The sequence below is a fragment of the Scyliorhinus torazame genome, chromosome 12, assembly GCF_047496885.1.
Source record: "Scyliorhinus torazame isolate Kashiwa2021f chromosome 12, sScyTor2.1, whole genome shotgun sequence".
Classification (NCBI taxonomy): domain Eukaryota; kingdom Metazoa; phylum Chordata; class Chondrichthyes; order Carcharhiniformes; family Scyliorhinidae; genus Scyliorhinus; species Scyliorhinus torazame.
The window spans coordinates 3,940,581-3,959,018 of record NC_092718.1 but is presented as its reverse complement, the minus strand read 5'-3'; the positions used below and the strand labels follow the sequence as shown (position 1 = coordinate 3,959,018).

The 18,438-nt window shown below is 53.8% G+C and overlaps 1 protein-coding gene across 1 annotated transcript in view; it reads right to left on the bottom strand.

The window, feature by feature from the left end:
* Positions 1-18,438, bottom strand: part of pde8a (phosphodiesterase 8A) — a 163,607-nt gene that overhangs the window by 31,140 nt on the left and 114,029 nt on the right. The window contains exons 16-17 of the mRNA XM_072470290.1: positions 10,598-10,733; positions 6,789-6,987 (exon numbers count right to left, since the gene is read on the bottom strand). Of these exons, the coding sequence (XP_072326391.1) occupies positions 6,789-6,987; positions 10,598-10,733 (335 nt within the window). The remainder of the gene's footprint in view (positions 1-6,788; positions 6,988-10,597; positions 10,734-18,438) is intronic.

Here is an 18,438-nt window from a genome sequence, read left to right as displayed (position 1 = left end):
CTGTTTGTCATTTTTATCAATGACCTAGAGGAAGGCGCAGAAGGGTGGGTGAGTAAATTTGCAGACGATACTAAAGTCGGTGGGGTTGTCGATAGTGTGGAAGGAAGTAGCAGGTTACAGAGGGATATAGATAAGCTGCAGAGCTGGGCTGAGAGGTGGCAAATGGAGTTTAATGTAGAGAAGTGTGAGGTGATTCACTTTGGAAGGAATAACAGGAATGTGGAATATTTGGCTAATGGAAAAGTTCTTGAAAGTGTGGATGAGCAGAGGGATCTAGGTGTCCATGTACATAGATCCCTGAAAGTTCCCACCCAGGTTGATAGGGTGGTGAAGAAGGCCTATGGAGTGTTGGCCTTTATTGGTAGAGGGATTGAGTTCCGGAGTCAGGAGGTCATGTTGCAGCTGTACAGAACTCTGGTACGGCCGCATTTGGAGTATTGTGTACAGTTCTGGTCACCGCATTATAGGAAGGACGTGGAGGCTTTGGAGCAGGTGCAGAGGAGATTTACCAGGATGTTGCCTGGTATGGAGGGAAAATCTTATGAGGAAAGGCTGATGGACTTGAGGTTGTTTTCGTTGGAGAGAAGAAGGTTAAGAGGAGACTTAATAGAGGCATACAAAATGATTAGGGGGCTGGATAGGGTGGACAGTGAGAGCCTTCTCCCGCGGATGGAAATGGCTGGCACGAGGGGACATAACTTTAAACTGAGGGGTAATAGATATAGGACAGAGGTCAGAGGTAGGTTCTTTACGCAAAGAGTAGTGAGGCCGTGGAATGCCCTACCTGCTACAGTAGTGAACTCGCCAACATTGAGGGCATTTAAAAGTTTATTGGATAAACATATGGATGATAATGGCATAGTGTAGGTTAGATGGCTTTTGTTTCGGTGCAACATCGTGGGCCGAAGGGCCTGTACTGCGCTGTATTGTTCTATGTTCTATGTTCTATGTGTGTGCGTGGGTTTCCTCCGGGTGCTCCGGTTTCCTCTCACAGTCCAGAGATGTGCAGGTTAGGTGGATTGGCCGCGCTAAATTGCCCTTAGGTTAGGTGGGGTTGCTGGGTTGCGGAACAGGGTGGAGGCGTGGGCTTGCGTGAGGTGCTCTTTTCAAGAGCCGGTGCTGACCCGATGGGCGAATGGCCTCATTCTGCACTGTGGATTCTATGATTTTTACAACACAGGAAGCTATTTAACCCATTGTATTGACGGTCAGTGAAGGGCAGCTATACTATCATCAGCGTCAGGAACCCGGGTTCAATTCTTCATTTAGACAGAAAGGGTTACAGGGGCAGACAGGCAGTCAGGAAAGTAAACCAGACAACCATATTTGTACAGAATGGTGGAGTAGGCCAGAGCGGACAAATGCCTACTTTAAAACATCTATTTACGGGATGTGGGTGTCGCTGGTTAGGCCAGCATTTATTGTCCATCCCAAGTTGCCCTTCAGAAGGTGGGGGTGAGCTGCCTTCTTGAACCGCTGCAGTCCTAGAGGTGTAGGTACATCCACTGTGCTGTTAGGAAAGGAATTCCAGGGTTTTGACCCAGCTAGAGGGCAGGAACGGCGATGCATTTCGTCACCCAGATGCTGTCTTGGAGGGGAACCTCCAGGTGGTGGGGTTCCCAGTATCTGCTGCTCTTGTCCTTCTAGATGGTGGTGGTCGTTGGTTTGGAAGGTGCTGTCAAAGGGGCCTTGGTGAGTTTCTGCTGTGCATCTTGCAGATGTTACACACGGCTGCCACTGTTTGGCAGTGCTGGAGGGATTGGATGTTTGTGGAAGGGGGGGGCAATCAACGGGCTGCTTTGTCCTGGATGGTGTTGAGCTTCTTGAGTGTTGTTGGAGCTGCACTCATCCAGGCAAGTGGAGAGTATTCCATCACACTCCTGACTTGTGTCACTCGATGGTCTCTATGGATATCTGGACAAGAAGCGGATTCGTGGTGGCACAATGGGTATCATTGTTGCCTCACAGCGTCAGGGACCCGGGTTCAATTCCGACCTCGGGTCACTGTCTGTGCGGAGTCTGCACGTCCTCCCCGTGTGTGCGTGGGTTTCCTCCGGGTGCTCCGGTTTCCTCCCACAGTCCAAAGATGTGCAGGTTAGGTGGATTGGCCAATGATAAATTGCCCTTAGTGACCAATACGTTATGTGGGGTTACAGGGATAGGGTGCAGGCGTGGGCTTAAATAGGGTGCTCTTTCCAAGGGCCGGTGCCGATTCGATGGGCCGAGTGGCCTCCTTCCGCACTGTAAATTCTATGAAGGTGGCAGTATCCTTGCTATTTCTTGTGTCTAACAATTTTCTGCTTCTACATATTTTTAGGCAGCAAGTTGCAGACCCATCACCCTCGGAATATAAAATGTTTCACCATCTCCTTTCTGATCAATCTACCAATTCCTTTCAATCAATATCTCCTGTTTTATGAGCCCCTGTCAGGGTAAACAGAGACTTTATTTGCTGGATTTAGGCCTTTATATTTGATAGATTTCAGCACCCTCTGTTCCGAAGTAAACAACCCCAGCCTACCCAATCTTTCTTCATAGCCGAAAGATTCCAGACTTGGCATTACCTCGTCACTCCTCAGCACCCTCTTTAGCGCTACCACACCTTCCTGCAATGCAGTGACCAGACTGTACATGGTACCCGAGCTGTGCTTTAACTAACAGTGTGTAGCTCTGCAATCAGAACTAACCCCCAACACCATTATGGGAGCAACATCAGCAACAGAGGATGGAGCAGTTCCAGATGGTCCAAACATCAGCTGCTCGAGGCTTCTCGAGATGGACAATAAATGCTGACCTGCCAAGCAACATCCTGTTGGTACCCGGGGTATCAGAATTAATGAACACTTATTCTCAAGTTCTGAAATCATTCAAAGTGATAATCTTTATTGGTGACTGGTTATATTTTACTCAGTACAAGTGAGACTTCATACAGACTAATATCTCTGAGCAGTTGTATTAAATCACAACAGCGCTGCCACTACAGTCTGGGGAGAAGCAAATATCCTGATAACCGGTGTTGAAGGGAAGGCGGTGGTGGCGTGATATTGTCCATGGTTCAGTAATCCACAGACACTCCGGGAACCCGGGCTCGAATCCCACCATGGCAGGTGGTGGAATTTAAACTTATAAAAACATCTGAAATTAAATGTCCAATTGTCGTAAAAACCCACGACTAATTTTGTTATCTGGTCTGACTCCAGACCCACAGCAAGAGGGTTGACTCTGAAATGGGCCAGCGAGACATAGTATTCAACCATTACAAAGAAAACAAAGAATTGCAACCAGACGTATCTGCCGACATGGACCGAGGCACCGGAGGCAACAGCAAACACAGCTCTATCAACTACAGAGTTCTCCTTACTAACATCTGGGGGCTTGTGCCAAAATTGGGAGAGCTGCCTCACAGAGTAATACTCACAGAATCATACCTTACAGTTAACGCCCTAGACCCCACCATCACTATTCCAAGCTATGTCTTGTCTGGAGGGAGTTGCACTGGGAGCCCTTAACATCGGCTCTGGACCCCATGAAGTCTCCTGGCTTCAGGTTAAACATGGACAAGGAAACCTCCTGCTGATTACCACGTACCGGCCACATCAGCTGATGAATCAGTTCTCCTCCATGTTAAACACCACTTGGAGGAAGCACTGAGGGCAGCAAGGGCACAGAATGTACTCTGGGTGGGAACTTCAATGTCCATCACCAAGTGTGGCTCGGTGATACCACCACAGACCGAGCTGGCCGGGTCCTAAAGGACAGAGCTGCTAGACTAGGCCTGCAGCAAATGATGAGAAAACCAAGGAGGAAAAAAATACTTGACCTCATCCTCACCAACCTGCCTGCTGCAGATGCATCTGCCCATGGCAGTATCGGTCAGAGTGACCACCGCACAGTCCTTGTGGAGACAAAGCCCCATCTTCACATTGAGGACACCCTCCATCGTGTTGTGTGGCACTACCACCGAGCTAAATGGGATAGACTTTGAACAGAGCTAGCAACTCCAGACTGGGCACCCACGCGGCTGGGGGCCATCAGCAGCAGCAGAATTGTATCAACCACAATCCGCAGCCTCATGGCCCGGGACATCCCCCACTCCCCCATTACCACCCAGCCAGGGGATCAACCCTGGGTCAATGAAGAGTGCAGGAGAGCGTGTCAGGAACAACACCAGGCAGACTGAAAAATGAGGTGTCAACTGGTGAAGCGACAGCACAGCGTGCCAAACATCATAAGCAGCAATTAATAGACAGAGCGAAGCGATTCCACAACCAACGCATCAGATCTAAGCTCTGCAGTCCTGCCACATCCACCCGTGAATGGTGGTGGACAATTAAACAACTCACTGGAGGAGGAGGCTCCACAAATATCCCCATCCTCAATGATGGAGGAGCCCAGCACATCTGTGCAAAAGACAAGGCTGAGGCCTTCGCAACAATCTTCAGCCAGAAGTGCCGAGTGGATGATCCGTCTCGGTCTCCTCCGGAGGTTCCCAGCATCACAGATGTCAGTCTTCAGCCGATACGATTCACTCCACGGGGTATCAAGAAACGGCTGAAGGCACTGGATACGGCAAAGGCTGTGGGCCCTGGCAATATACTGGCAATAATACTGAAGACTTGTGCTCCAGAACTTGCCGCACCCCTAGCCAAGCTGTTCCCGTACAGCTACAACACTGGCATCTACCCAGCAATGTGGAGAATTGCCCAGGTGTGTCCTGTACACAAGAAACAGGACAAATCCAACCCAGCCAATTACCACCCTGTCTGTCTACTCTCCATCATCAGCAAAGTGGTGGAAGGAGTCATCAACAGTGCAATCAAGCAGCACTTACTCAGCAATAACCTGCTCACGGACATTCAGTTTGGGTTCTGCCAGGGTCACTCAGCTCCTGACCTCATTACAGCCTTGGTTCAAACATGGACAGAAGAGCTGAATGCCAGAGGTGAGGAGAGAGTGACTGCCCTCGACATCAAGGCAGCATTGACCGAGTGTGGCATCAAGGAGCCCGAGCTAAACTGGAGTCAGTGGGAATCAGGGGGAAACTCTCCGCTGGTTGGAGTCAGACCCGGCACAAAGGAAGATGGTTGTGGTGGTTGGAGGTCAATCATCTCAGCTCCAGGACATCACTGCAGGAGTTCCTCAGGGTCGTGTCCTCGTCCCAGCCATCATCAGCTGCTTCATCAATGACCTCCCTTCCATCATCAGGTCAGTAGTTGTTCAGCATCACTCCAGACTCCACAAATAATGAAGCAGTCCATGTCCAATTGCAGCAAGACCTGGGAAATAACCAGGATTCGGCTGATAAGTGACAAGTAACATTAATGCCACCTAAAGCCAGGCAATGACCATCTCCTACAAGAGAGGATCTGACTATCACCCCTTGACATTCAATGGCATTACCATCGCTGAATCCCCCACAATCAGCATCCTGGGGGTTACCATTGATCAGAAACTGAACTGGACCCAGACACATTAATACTGTGGCTACCAGGGCAGGTCAAAGACTAGGAATCCTACGGTGAGTAAACCACCTCCTGAACTCCCCCAAAGCCTGTCCACCATCTACAAGGCACATGTCAGGAATGTAGTGGAAAACTCTCCTCTTGCCTGGATGAGTGCGGCTCCAACAACATTCAAGAAGCTCGTCATCCAGGACAAAGCAGCCCCGCTTGATTTCTTCCCTTCCACAAACATTCAAACCACCCACCACTGACGTACAGTGGCAGCCGTGTGTACCATCTACAAGATGCACTGCAGTAATTCGCCAAGGTTCCTTAGGCAGCACCGTCCAACCCCACAACTGCTACCATCTAGAAGGACAAGAGCTGCAGATACCTGGGAACCCCACCACCAGGAGGTTCCCCTCCAAGTCACTCACCACCCTGACTGGGAAATGTATCACCGTTCCTTCACTGTCGCTGGGGCAACATCCTGGAACTCCCTCCCTAACAGCACAGTGGGTGTACCTACACCTCAGGGACTGCAGCGGTTCCAGAAGGCAGCTCACTCCCACCTTCTGAAGGGCGGCTAGGGATGGGCAAAAAATGCTGGTCAAGCCAGCAATGGGCACATCCCGTAAATGAATATAAAAATGTCAGTCAATGTGACACGTGAGATCATTACAATTTCTGTGCTCAAGAAGTTTTCTCTTATATTTTCTTTGCACAGAAAAGCCTCTGTGATGCCGATTTAACCCAATCATTACCTTGCTATTATTTCTTACAGAAGATGCCACTTAACCATCTGCCTTCCCAAACCAGGACAGATGCTCAAGATCTAACTCTCACCAACTGAAATATATCAATACCAAGCTTCATTCAAGGACAAGGTCTGGAGACTGCTCTTTCCCTTGGGCTCCACACCCACCTATGCCTCCGATTGTAGGCGTTTATCTTTCAGTTCTCGCAGAAGGCTGCCCGTTTAATTATTCTGCTAGATTTCTGAAGTTAATTTTTTATGACTGGACTCTTCCAAAATCCTGCGATTCAAAAACACTTGGATCAACAAAGACCCAAACCATAATCGCCCATCAAGTCATCTCTCAGCCTCTTTTACCCAGGGGTGTATTACAAAAGCAGGATGAAAGCTATAGGCCGCAGTCACTGATTTAAGAAATCAAAGGTCGGGATTTTCCAAGATTCTTACAGCCCCATCCCAAGAACAATTTTTAAAATTTAAAAAAAATTTTAAATCAGCACGTTTGTGAAAAGCAGAGATGGGTCACTGGGAGCAGGAGGTCCCTTTGAAGGAAAACAAATTCTATTATTTTAGAAAATGTCCCAACTCACCTTAACTCTTTCCTGACGAAGGAAATATGCAGTTGCATGCAGCACGTCTGCCGAGTGTGTCGAGTTGTGGTAGGAATTTGAGGAGTGGTAATTTGCTTCAATAATTTGTAACCAGGACCGTAATACTGACTCAGAACAGTTTAAAAATTCACAAACTCCAAAGCGCGAAAATGTTTTCAGCCCAAGATAGACCAGAGGCCTAGATAAAAGGATGAGAGGTTTAGAGACGATGTCTGCTAACAGATTTTATTTTGTCATGGACTAAGAGCTGGGCGTATCCACTTGTATAATGTTTCAGTTGAAATCCTTTTCCTGTTCTTCATCCCCCTGGGCCACAAGTCACATTCTTGATTCTAAATGATTACAGAGCAGTATTAATGCTAGGATAACCTGGCTTCATGGAGTCTTAACCTTTCAGGAAAAGAATAATTCAGTACAACTTTATTTTTTAAAAATGTAAAGCTAAAAATATTAAGGCTTCAGCAGTTTTCCTGCTTCTGTTCCAGATAACAGGGTGGAAATGGCTGTCACGAGGGGACATAATTTTAAGGTGATTGGAGGAAGGTATAGGGGAGATGTCAGAGGTTCTTTATACAGAGAGTGGTGGGTGTGTGGAATGCACGGCCAGCAGAGGTGGTGGAGTCAGAGTCATTCGAGACATTTAAGCGACTCTTAGACAGGCACATGGACTGAATTGAAGGGGTGGAGGTTAGGTTGATCTTAGATTAGGGTAAATGGTCGGCACAACATCGTGGGCCGAAGGGCCTGTTCTATAACGGGTAGGGACCTTTACTGCAGCACTTCACCTTCCGACTCTGTATGTAGACAGTGCAATGTCACTTGGATTAATGTGTCAGGAAATGGGATGGATCCCACTAAGACACCCTTTCTCAGGCGATGCATCCTGCCATGTAAATCTCTAGCCAACAATTCACCCGATGGATGTCAGCCCCAAGCCAAGCATTCTATTGCTCAGTGATGTAGATCAGCTCACTAACCTGGCCCGTCAATCAACATCATATATCGTCAGTTATTAACCTGCATTCCAAAGTTCAAACAAGTGTTGCCGTCAATATTTCTTACAATGAATGCAGCTACAAATGCAAATATCTTGCTGACATCGGTCCAATTACATTGATGTACAAGGAGTTAGTGATTACAGCCAGCCTGTGTCTGTGTGCAGTTTGCACATTCCCCCCGTGTTGGCGTGAATAAGCTGTACCCAGTCCCTCGCGACACTGAGGACCCGAGTTCGATCCCGGCCCTGGGTCACTGTCTGTGTGCAGTTTGCACATTCCCCCCGTGTTGGCGTGGCTCCCACCCCCAAAACCCAAAAAGATGTGCAAAGTAGGTGGATTGGCCACATTGTAAAAAAACAATTGAGGAGTCTAAATTTATAAATAAATAAGTTGTACCCAGGGATGGACGGCAGTAATCCAATTGTAGGTTCAGAAATGGTTTCCACTTAGGCCAGGGTTTGCTCCAGGCTTCACACTGACACATTACAACCATGCTGGATATTTCTGCCTCATGTGAGGATCTGATATCAGTGACCAATGGCGTTAGTGGTCTACTGCTAATGAAGGACGGGTGTAGTTGCTAAGTTTGAGTGAAAATAGCCGTGAGTTATCAGTGGACGTTGTGCATGAAACCAGACCACAATGCACTTTGTCACGATAAACACCAACTTGTATTTCTGCATCACTGCAAATAGACATCCCAAAGTGCTTCACAGGAACGCCATAAAAAACAATTTGATAGGAGGTCACGTAAGGTAATGAGGGCAAATGGCCAAACTTGGTCAAAGAGCTGGGGCGGCACAGTGATTGGCACTGCTGTCTCACAGCGCCAGGGTCCCGGGTTCGATTCCCGGCTGGGTCACTGTCTGTGCGGAGTCTGCACGTCCTCCCTGTGTCTGCGTGGGTTTCCTCCGGGTACTTCGGTTTCCTCCCACAGTCCAAAGATGTGCAGGTTAGGTGGATTGGCCATGATAAATTGCCCTTAGTGTCCAAAAAGGTTGGGTGGGGTTACTGGGTTACGGGGATAGGGTGGGGGTGTGGGCTTGGGTAGGGGGCTCTTTCCACGGGCTGGTGCAGACCCGATGGGCCGAATGGCCTCCTTGTGCACTGTAAGTTCTATGATTCTATTAATTTATAGGAGGAAGGAGAGATAGGGGAAAGAGAAGAGGATGTGGGGGAAAGAGAAGAGGATGGGGGAGAAAGAGAAGAGGATGGGGGCAAGATGGAGGGGTGTAGAGGTTTTGGGAGGAAAATCCCAGACCATAGAACCCAGGGTTACTGAAGGCATGGCTCCCAATGGGTGTGATTAAAATCAGGGGTGTTCAAAGAGGCTTGAATTAGACAAATTAAAGTTTCAGATAGCTAGAAATGAGACTGATGTTACCTTGAAAGATACCAGTTTGCATTTATATAGCACTGTTAACATTGCAACTGGTCCCAGGTGCTTTGCAGCACTGGAATCAAATAGACTTTGGCAGTGAACCACACAAGGAGATTAAGGCAGGTATAGGGAGGGAAATCAAGATGATTCTAGACTTCTGGCCGAAGGAAGTGAGTGTGCAGAGGAGTGACTGGTGAATGAGGCTTGGTGAGGGTTAGAATCGGCGTAGAGGAGTTTAGGATGAACTGCATTTGCCGAGGTTTACAAGTGGGACAGCAGCCAGGCACGTGATGGAATAGTTAAGCCGGCAAGTGACAGGGACAGAGGTGGCACTGAAGAGGCAGGCTTGATGGAGGCAGTGGCAAGCACTGCCGGGGGAGGGGGCACCACGAGGGTAAGAGCTGAGATGGGCACGCACCCTGCCCACCAGACTCAGATGTTAAAAATAGAGTGAGGAACGGTTCCACTGGTGAAATATTGGGTGCAATCTACCAGCCACCTGCAGCGCACCATGGCGCAATGTGGGCGGTAAATGATGTGGCCGGAAGGGGTGGCACGGTGGCACAGTGGTTAGCACTGCTGCCTCATGCCGCTGAGGACCTGGATTCGATCCCGGCCCCGGGTCACTGTCCGTGTGGTATTGAAAAAAATAATTGGGTACTCTAAATTTATAAAGCAAGTGCCAGTCTGGCACTGCCAAGGTGCCCAGTTGGCACTGCTAGGCTGACAGTGCCAAACTGGCATCTTTCACGCAGCAGTGATCGGGCCGGCGGGGTGCACTCCGCGGGTGTGGGGGGGGGGGGGGGGGCGGGGGGCTGAGGACCCTCTTATAGCGAGTTGGGGCTTGTGGCGGGTTGGGGGGTCGCGCCAAGAGCTCAGGATTTCGGGATGCCATTTTACTGCACTGAAGAGTTCTGGTGGGCGGAGCTGAGAACGGCCTCGGGAGTGCGTTCCGTGTTCACCGATGGCCGTTAGATAGCGGGGTGCCTCTCTGCACTGCGAGCGCTGGGGAAACATGAGGCTAAACGCGACCGCATTTGGTTAGATTGAGCCCATTTAGTAGGACCTTTGTTACAAATTTATTTGGTCACAAAAACAACCTTTAACCAGAATCATCACCACCCAGTGAAACAATAGGAACAGCTGTGCGGTCAGTGATGAAAACGCTCCGGTCCACGTGCCTGCTTCCCAATGGGAGGTCTGTTCTCCCGCGGCAGTGAGTGATCTACAGGCTATCACTCGTCTCCATTCCCAATTATATACTTCCTGGGATTCAAGTCTCGCAATAAGACATTCACTCCTCAACTGATAATACTTTCCCCAAAACTATGAGCTGAACTGTGACATTCCAATTCTCACAAGTTTAGTCTCTATCCAAACTGCTTATTGCTCCAATATTTTAAATTTACCTTTTGTAAGTTGCAGCTTCCAATTCAAATATATCAAAGTCCCAGGAATCCTCATTTTCCATTGTTTCAGTGATCCTCGGAGGGATGTCATGAAGCGAGACAGGAACATGGAAATGAGCGTGAACAGTGTGGGCATCTGAGGGGAAAAGACACGCAAAGAAAATCAATAATCAAAGGATCGTAATAGACCACACCTAAATCACCAGAGGAATAGTTATATACAGATCTAGTTTATAGATGACAGCAATGGTGGAGAACGCAGCAAATTGTACAGACGGGAGCAGGAAGTTACAAAGGGACATCGACAGATGGGAGCTGAATGTGGAGAAGGGAGATCATGCGCTTTGAATCCTGAGAAATAAAAATCAGAATATTTATCAATGGTGAATAATGTCACTCATTATTTCGTACAGTAGGAGAGAAATTCTAGCCAATTATTGTTAAAAATAAACTGTGGGAAAGATACTGGTATCTGTCATTCGGAAAGTAATAATAATCTTTACTAGTGTCACAAGTAGGTTCACATTAACACTGCAATGAAGTTACTGTGAAAATCCCCTAGTCGCCACATTCCGGCACCTGTTCGGGTACACTGAGGGAGAATTCAGAATGTCCAATTCACCCAACAGCACGTCTTTCGGGACTTGTGGGAGGAAACCGGAGCACCCGGAGGAAACCCACACAGACACGGGGAGAACGTGCAGACTCCGCACAGACAGTGACCCAAGCTGGGAATCAAACCTGGTACCCTGGTGCTGTGAAGCAACAGTGCTCACCACTGTGTTACCGTGCTGCCCACATGTATCTGAACAAAAAATGAGTTGATTATAGAGAGGAGCAGCATTATTCTATTTTGGGTGAGTATGTTTAATGAACTTAATTGAATGCTGAATCTGAGATGAGAGTGGTAGATGAGGCTGTGTCTGCGGATTTCCAGAAGGCATTTGACAAGGTTCCATATCCGAGATTGTTAATGAAAATGGCAACAGGATTGGAGGCAGCTTATTGGTTTGGATCAGCATTGGTTCGAGGTAGGGTACAGAATGTAGGGGTGATGGCTTTGTAGTCAGAGACAGGATGTGGTGAATGGTGCTTTCTCCCCCTTCAAGAATCGATACTGAGGTCTCCGCTTTACGTAAATTCCTAAATAACTAGATAAAGGATTAGGGAGCTGTACATTTATGTTTCCTGATAACAATAATTTAAGTGGCACAGTAAATAGGAGCAGACAGTTAAGGGAATAGAGAGATAAAGTCTGACAGATGGAGTTCAACGTCAGAAAGTGAGACTTCACCCACTTAATAATAATAATCTTTCTTAGTGTCACGAGTAGGTTTACATTAACACTGCAATGAAGTTACTGTGAAAAGCCCCTAGTCGCCACATTCCGGCGCCTGTCCGGGTACACAGAGGGAGAATTCAGAATGTCCAATTCACCTAACAGCACATCTTTCAGGACTAGTGGGAGGAAACCGGAGCACCCGGAGGAAACCCACACGGGGAGGACGTGCAGACACCGCACAGACAGTGACCCAAGCAGGAATCGAACCCGGGGCCCTGGAGCTGTGAAGCAACAGTGCTAACCACGGTGTTACTGTGCTACTTTGGACAAGAAGAGCAGATTAGGGTGGAATGTGGATAAACAGAACGATTTATATGGATAGAATGGAGAAGGTGGGGGTGCTGTCTTTGAAGAGAAGGGTGGGAGGTTTGATAGAGATATTCAAAATCATGAGGGATCTGAGCAGAGTCGGCAGGGAATCTGTTCGCATTGGTGGGAGGATCCAGAAGTCATGGATTTAAATTAATTGGCAAAAGAAGCGATGGTAGCATGAGGATTTCACCGCCCCCCCCAAACCGAGTGGTTAGGATCTGGGACACACTGCTCGAGTGCCAAAGGAGGGTTTCCACAGGCAATTGAACCTTTTCAATTAATTAAAGGATGTGGTCTCCCTGGCGAGGCAGCATTGGGGTGTGGTCTCCCTGGCGAGGCAGCATTGGGGTGTGGTCTCCCAGGCGAGGCAGCATTGGGGTGTGGTCTCCCTGGCGAGGCAGCATTGGGGAGTGGTCTCCCTGGCGAGGCAGCATTGGGGAGTGGTCTCCCTGGCGAGGCGGCATTGGGGTGTGGTCTCCCAGGCGAGGCAGCATTGGGGTGTGGTCTCCCAGGCGAGGCAGCATTGGGGTGTGGTCTCCCTGGCGAGGCAGCATTGGGGAGTGGTCTCCCTGGCGAGGCAGCATTGGGGAGTGGTCTCCCTGGCGAGGCAGCATTGGGGTGTGGTCTCTCTGGCGAGACCAACATTGGGGTGTGGTCTCCCTGGCGAGGCAGCATTGGGGTGTGGTCTCCCTGGCGAGGCAGCATTGGGGTGTGGTCTCCCTGGCGAGGCAGCATTGGGCTGGGGTCTCCCTGGCGAGGCAGCATTGGGGTGTGGTCTCCCTGGCGAGACCAGCATTGGGGTGTGGTCTCTCTGGCGAGGCAGCATTGGGGAGTGGTCTCCCTGGCGAGGCAGCATTGGGGAGTGGTCTCCCTGGCGAGGCAGCATTGGGGTGTGGTCTCCCTGACGAGGCAGCATTGGGGTGTGGTCTCCCTGGCGAGGCAGCATTGGGGTGTGGTCTCCCTGGCGAGACCAGCATTGGGGTGTGGTCTCCCTGGCGAGGCAGCATTGGGGAGTGGTCTCTCTGGCGAGACCAGCATTGGGGTGTGGTCTCTCTGGCGAGGCAGCATTGGGGTGTGGTCTCCCTGGCGAGGCAGCATTGGGGAGTGGCGGCCCTGGCGAGACCAGCATTGGGGTGTGGTCTCCCTGGCGAGGCAGCATTGGGGTGGGGTCTCCCTGGCGAGGCAGCATTGGGGTGTGGTCTCCCTGGCGAGGCAGCATTGGGGTGTGGTCTCCCTGGCGAGGCAGCATTGGGGTGTGGTCTCCCTGGCGAGGCAGCATTGGGGAGTGGCGGCCCTGGCGAGACCAACATTGGGGTGTGTTCTCCCTGGCGAGACCAGCATTGGGGTGGGGTCTCCCTGGCGAGGCAGCATTGGGGTGTGGTCTCCCTGGCGAGGCAGCATTGGGGTGTGGTCTCTCTGGCGAGGCAGCATTGGGGTGTGGTCTCTCTGGCGAGACCAGCATTGGGGTGGGGTCTCCCTGGCGAGGCAGCATTGGGTTGTGGTCTCCCTGGCGAGGCAGCATTGGGGTGTGGTCTCTCTGGCGAGACCAGCATTGGGGTGTGGTCTCCCTGGCGAGGCAGCATTGGGGAGTGGTCTCCCTGGCGAGGCAGCAGTGGGGTGTGGTCTCTCTGGTGAGGCAGCATTGGGGTGGGGTCTCCCTGGCGAGGCAGCATTGGGGAGTGGTCTCCCTGGCGAGGCAGCATTGGGGAGTGGTCTCCCTGGCGAGGCAGCATTGGGGTGGGGTCTCCCTGGCGAGACCAGCATTGGGGTGTGGTCTCCCTGGCGAGACCAGCATTGGGGTGTGGTCTCCCTGGCGAGGCAGCATTGGGGTGTGGTCTCCCTGGCGAGACCAGCATTGGGGTGTGGTCTCCCTGGCGAGGCAGCATTGGGGTGTGGTCTCTCTGGCGAGACCAGCATTGGGGTGTGGTCTCCCTGGCGAGACCAGCATTGGGGTGGGGTCTCCCTGGCGAGGGAGCATTGGGGAGTGGTCGCCCTGGCGAGGCACCATTGGGGAGTGGTCTCTCTGGCGAGGCAGCATTGGGGAGTGGTCTCTCTGGCGAGGCAGCATTGGGGTGTGGTCTCCCTGACGAGGCAGCATTGGGGAGTGGTCTCCCTGGCGAGGCAGCATTGGGGAGTGGTCTCTCTGGCGAGGGAGCATTCGGGAGTGGTCTCCCTGGCGAGACCAGCATTGGGGTGGGGTCTCCCTGGCGAGGGAGCATTGGGGAGTGGTCTCCCTGGCGAGACCAGCATTGGGGTGTGGTCTCCCTGGTGAGACCAGCATTGGGGAGTGGTCTCCCTGGCGAGGCAGCATTGGGGTGGGGTCTCCCTGGCGAGGCAGCATTGGGGTGGGGTCTCCCTGGCGAGACCAGCATTGGGGAGTGGTCTCCCTGGCGAGGCAGCATTGGGGAGTGGTCTCCCTGGCGAGGCAGCATTGGGGTGTGGTCTCCCTGGCGAGGCAGCATTGGGGAGTGGTCTCCCTGGCGAGACCAGCATTGGGGAGTGGTCTCCCTGGCGAGGGAGCATTGGGGAGTGGTCGCCCTGGCGAGGCAGCATTGGGGAGTGGTCTCTCTGGCGAGGCTGCATTGGGGTGGGGTCTCCCTGGTGAGGCAGCATTGGGGAGTGGTCTCTCTGGCGAGGCAGCATTGGGGTGTGGTTTCCCTGGCGAGGCAGCATTGGGGTGTGGTCTCCCTGGCGAGACCAGCATTGGGCTGGGGTCTCCATGGCGAGGCAGCATTGGGGAGTGGTCTCCCTGGCGAGACCTGCATTGGGGTGTGGTCTCCCTGGCGAGGCAGCATTGGGGTGTGGTCTCCCTGGCGAGACCTGCATTGGGGTGTGGTCTCCCTGGCGAGGCAGCATTGGGGTGTGGTCTCCCTGGCGAGGCAGCATTGGGGTGTGGTCTCCCTGGCGAGGCAGCATTGGGGAGTGGTCTCTCTGGCGAGACCTGCATTGGGGTGTGGTCTCCCTGGCGAGGCAGCATTGGGGAGTGGTCTCTCTGGCGAGGCAGCATTGGGGAGTGGTCTCCCTGGCGAGACCTGCATTGGGGTGGGGTCTCTCTGGCGAGGCAGCATTGGGGTGTGGTCTCCCTGGCGAGGCAGCATTGGGGTGTGGTCTCTCTGGCGAGGCAGCATTGGGGTGTGGTCTCCCTGGCGAGGCAGCATTGGGGTGTGGTCTCTCTGGCGAGGCAGCATTGGGGAGTGGTCTCCCTGGTGAGGCAGCATTGGGGTGTGGTCTCCCTGGCGAGGCAGCATTGGGGTGGGGTCTCCCTGGCGAGGCACCATTGGGGTGTGGTCACCCTGGCGAGGCAGCATTGGGGAGTGGTCTCTCTGGCGAGGCAGCATTGGGGAGTGGTCTCCCTGGCGAGACCAGCATTGGGGAGTGGTCTCACTGGCGAGGCAGCATTGGGGAGTGGTCTCCCTGGCGAGACCAGCATTGGGGTGTGGTCTCCCTGGCGAGACCAGCATTGGGGTGTGGTCTCCCTGGCGAGGCAGCATTGGGGTGTGGTCTCCCTGGCGAGACCAGCATTGGGGAGTGGTCTCCCTGGCGAGACCAGCATTGGGGTGTGGTCTCCGTGGCGAGGCAGCATTGGGGAGTGGTCTCCCTGGCGAGGCAGCATTGGGGAGTGGTCTCCCTGGCGAGGCAGCATTGGGGAGTGGTCTCCCTGGCGAGGCAGCATTGGGGAGTGGTCTCCCTGGCGAGGCAGCATTGGGGTGGGGTCTCCCTGGCGAGACCAGCATTGGGGTGTGGTCTCCCTGGCGAGACCAGCATTGGGGTGTGGTCTCCCTGGCGAGGCAGCATTGGGGTGTGGTCTCCCTGGCGAGACCAGCATTGGGGTGTGGTCTCTCTGGCGAGACCAGCATTGGGGAGTGGTCGCCCTGGCGAGGCAGCATTGGGGAGTGGTCTCCCTGGCGAGGCAGCATTGGGGAGTGGTCTCTCTGGCGAGGGAGCATTCGGGAGTGGTCTCCCTGGCGAGACCAGCATTGGGGTGGGGTCTCCCTGGCGAGGGAGCATTGGGGAGTGGTCTCCCTGGCGAGACCAGCATTGGGGTGTGGTCTCCCTGGTGAGACCAGCATTGGGGAGTGGTCTCCCTGGCGAGGCAGCATTGGGGTGGGGTCTCCCTGGCGAGGCAGCATTGGGGTGGGGTCTCTCTGGCGAGGCAGCATTGGGGTTTGGTCTCTCTGGCGAGACCAGCATTGGGGCGTGGTCTCCCTGGCGAGACCAGCATTGGGGTGGTGTCTCCCTGGCGAGACCAGCATTGGGGTGGTGTCTCCCTGGCGAGGGAGCATTGGGGAGTGGTCGCCCTGGCGAGGCACCATTGGGGAGTGGTCTCCCTGGCGAGGCAGCATTGGGGTGTGGTCTCCCTGGCGAGGCAGCATTGGGGAGTGGTCTCCCTGGCGAGACCAGCATTGGGGAGTGGTCTCCCAGGCGAGGCAGCATTGGGGTGGGGTCTCTCTGGCGAGGCTGCATTGGGGTGTGGTCTCTCTGGCGAGGCAGCATTGGGGTGTGGTTTCCCTGGCGAGACCAGCATTGGGGTGTGGTCTCCCTGGCGAGACCAGCATTGGGCTGGGGTCTCCCTGGCGAGGCAGCATTGGGGAGTGGTCTCCCTGGCGAGACCTGCATTCGGGTGTGGTCTCCCTGGCGAGGCAGCATTGGGGTGTGGTCTCCCTGGCGAGACCTGCATTGGGGTGTGGTCTCCCTGGCGAGGCAGCATTGGGGAGTGGTCTCTCTGGCGAGACCTGCATTGGGGTGTGGTCTCCCTGGCGAGGCAGCATTGGGGAGTGGTCTCTCTGGCGAGGCAGCATTGGGGAGTGGTCTCCCTGGCGAGACCTGCATTGGGGTGGGGTCTCTCTGGCGAGGCAGCATTGGGGTGTGGTCTCCCTGGCGAGGCAGCATTGGGGTGTGGTCTCTCTGGCGAGGCAGCATTGGGGTGTGGTCTCCCTGGCGAGACCTGCATTGGGGTGTGGTCTCCCTGGCGAGACCAGCATTGGGGTGTGGTCTCCCTGGTGAGACCAGCATTGGGGAGTGGTCTCCCTGGCGAGGCAGCATTGGGGTGGGGTCTCCCTGGCGAGGCAGCATTGGGGTGGGGTCTCTCTGGCGAGGCAGCATTGGGGTTTGGTCTCTCTGGCGAGACCAGCATTGGGGCGTGGTCTCCCTGGCGAGACCAGCATTGGGGTGGTGTCTCCCTGGCGAGACCAGCATTGAGGTGGTGTCTCCCTGGCGAGGGAGCATTGGGGAGTGGTCGCCCTGGCGAGGCACCATTGGGGAGTGGTCTCCCTGGCGAGGCAGCATTGGGGTGTGGTCTCCCTGGCGAGGCAGCATTGGGGAGTGGTCTCCCTGGCGAGACCAGCATTGGGGAGTGGTCTCCCAGGCGAGGCAGCATTGGGGTGGGGTCTCTCTGGCGAGGCTGCATTGGGGTGTGGTCTCTCTGGCGAGGCAGCATTGGGGTGTGGTTTCCCTGGCGAGACCAGCATTGGGGTGTGGTCTCCCTGGCGAGACCAGCATTGGGCTGGGGTCTCCCTGGCGAGGCAGCATTGGGGAGTGGTCTCCCTGGCGAGACCTGCATTGGGGTGTGGTCTCCCTGGCGAGGCAGCATTGGGGTGTGGTCTCCCTGGCGAGACCTGCATTGGGGTGTGGTCTCCCTGGCGAGGCAGCATTGGGGAGTGGTCTCTCTGGCGAGACCTGCATTGGGGTGTGGTCTCCCTGGCGAGGCAGCATTGGGGAGTGGTCTCTCTGGCGAGGCAGCATTGGGGAGTCGTCTCCCTGGCGAGACCTGCATTGGGGTGGGGTCTCTCTGGCGAGGCAGCATTGGGGTGTGGTCTCCCTGGCGAGGCAGCATTGGGGTGTGGTCTCTCTGGCGAGGCAGCATTGGGGTGTGGTCTCCCTGGCGAGACCTGCATTGGGGTGTGGTCTCTCTGGCGAGGCAGCATTGGGGTGTGGTCTCCCTGGCGAGGCAGCATTGGGGTGTGGTCTCTCTGGCGAGGCAGCATTGGGGAGTGGTCTCCCTGGCGAGGCAGCATTGGGGTGTGGTCTCCCTGGCGAGGCATCATTGGGGTGGGGTCTCCCTGGCGAGGCACCATTGGGGTGTGGTCACCCTGGCGAGGCAGCATTGGGGAGTGGTCTCTCTGGCGAGGCAGCATTGGGGAGTGGTCTCCCTGGCGAGACCAGCATTGGGGAGTGGTCTCACTGGCGA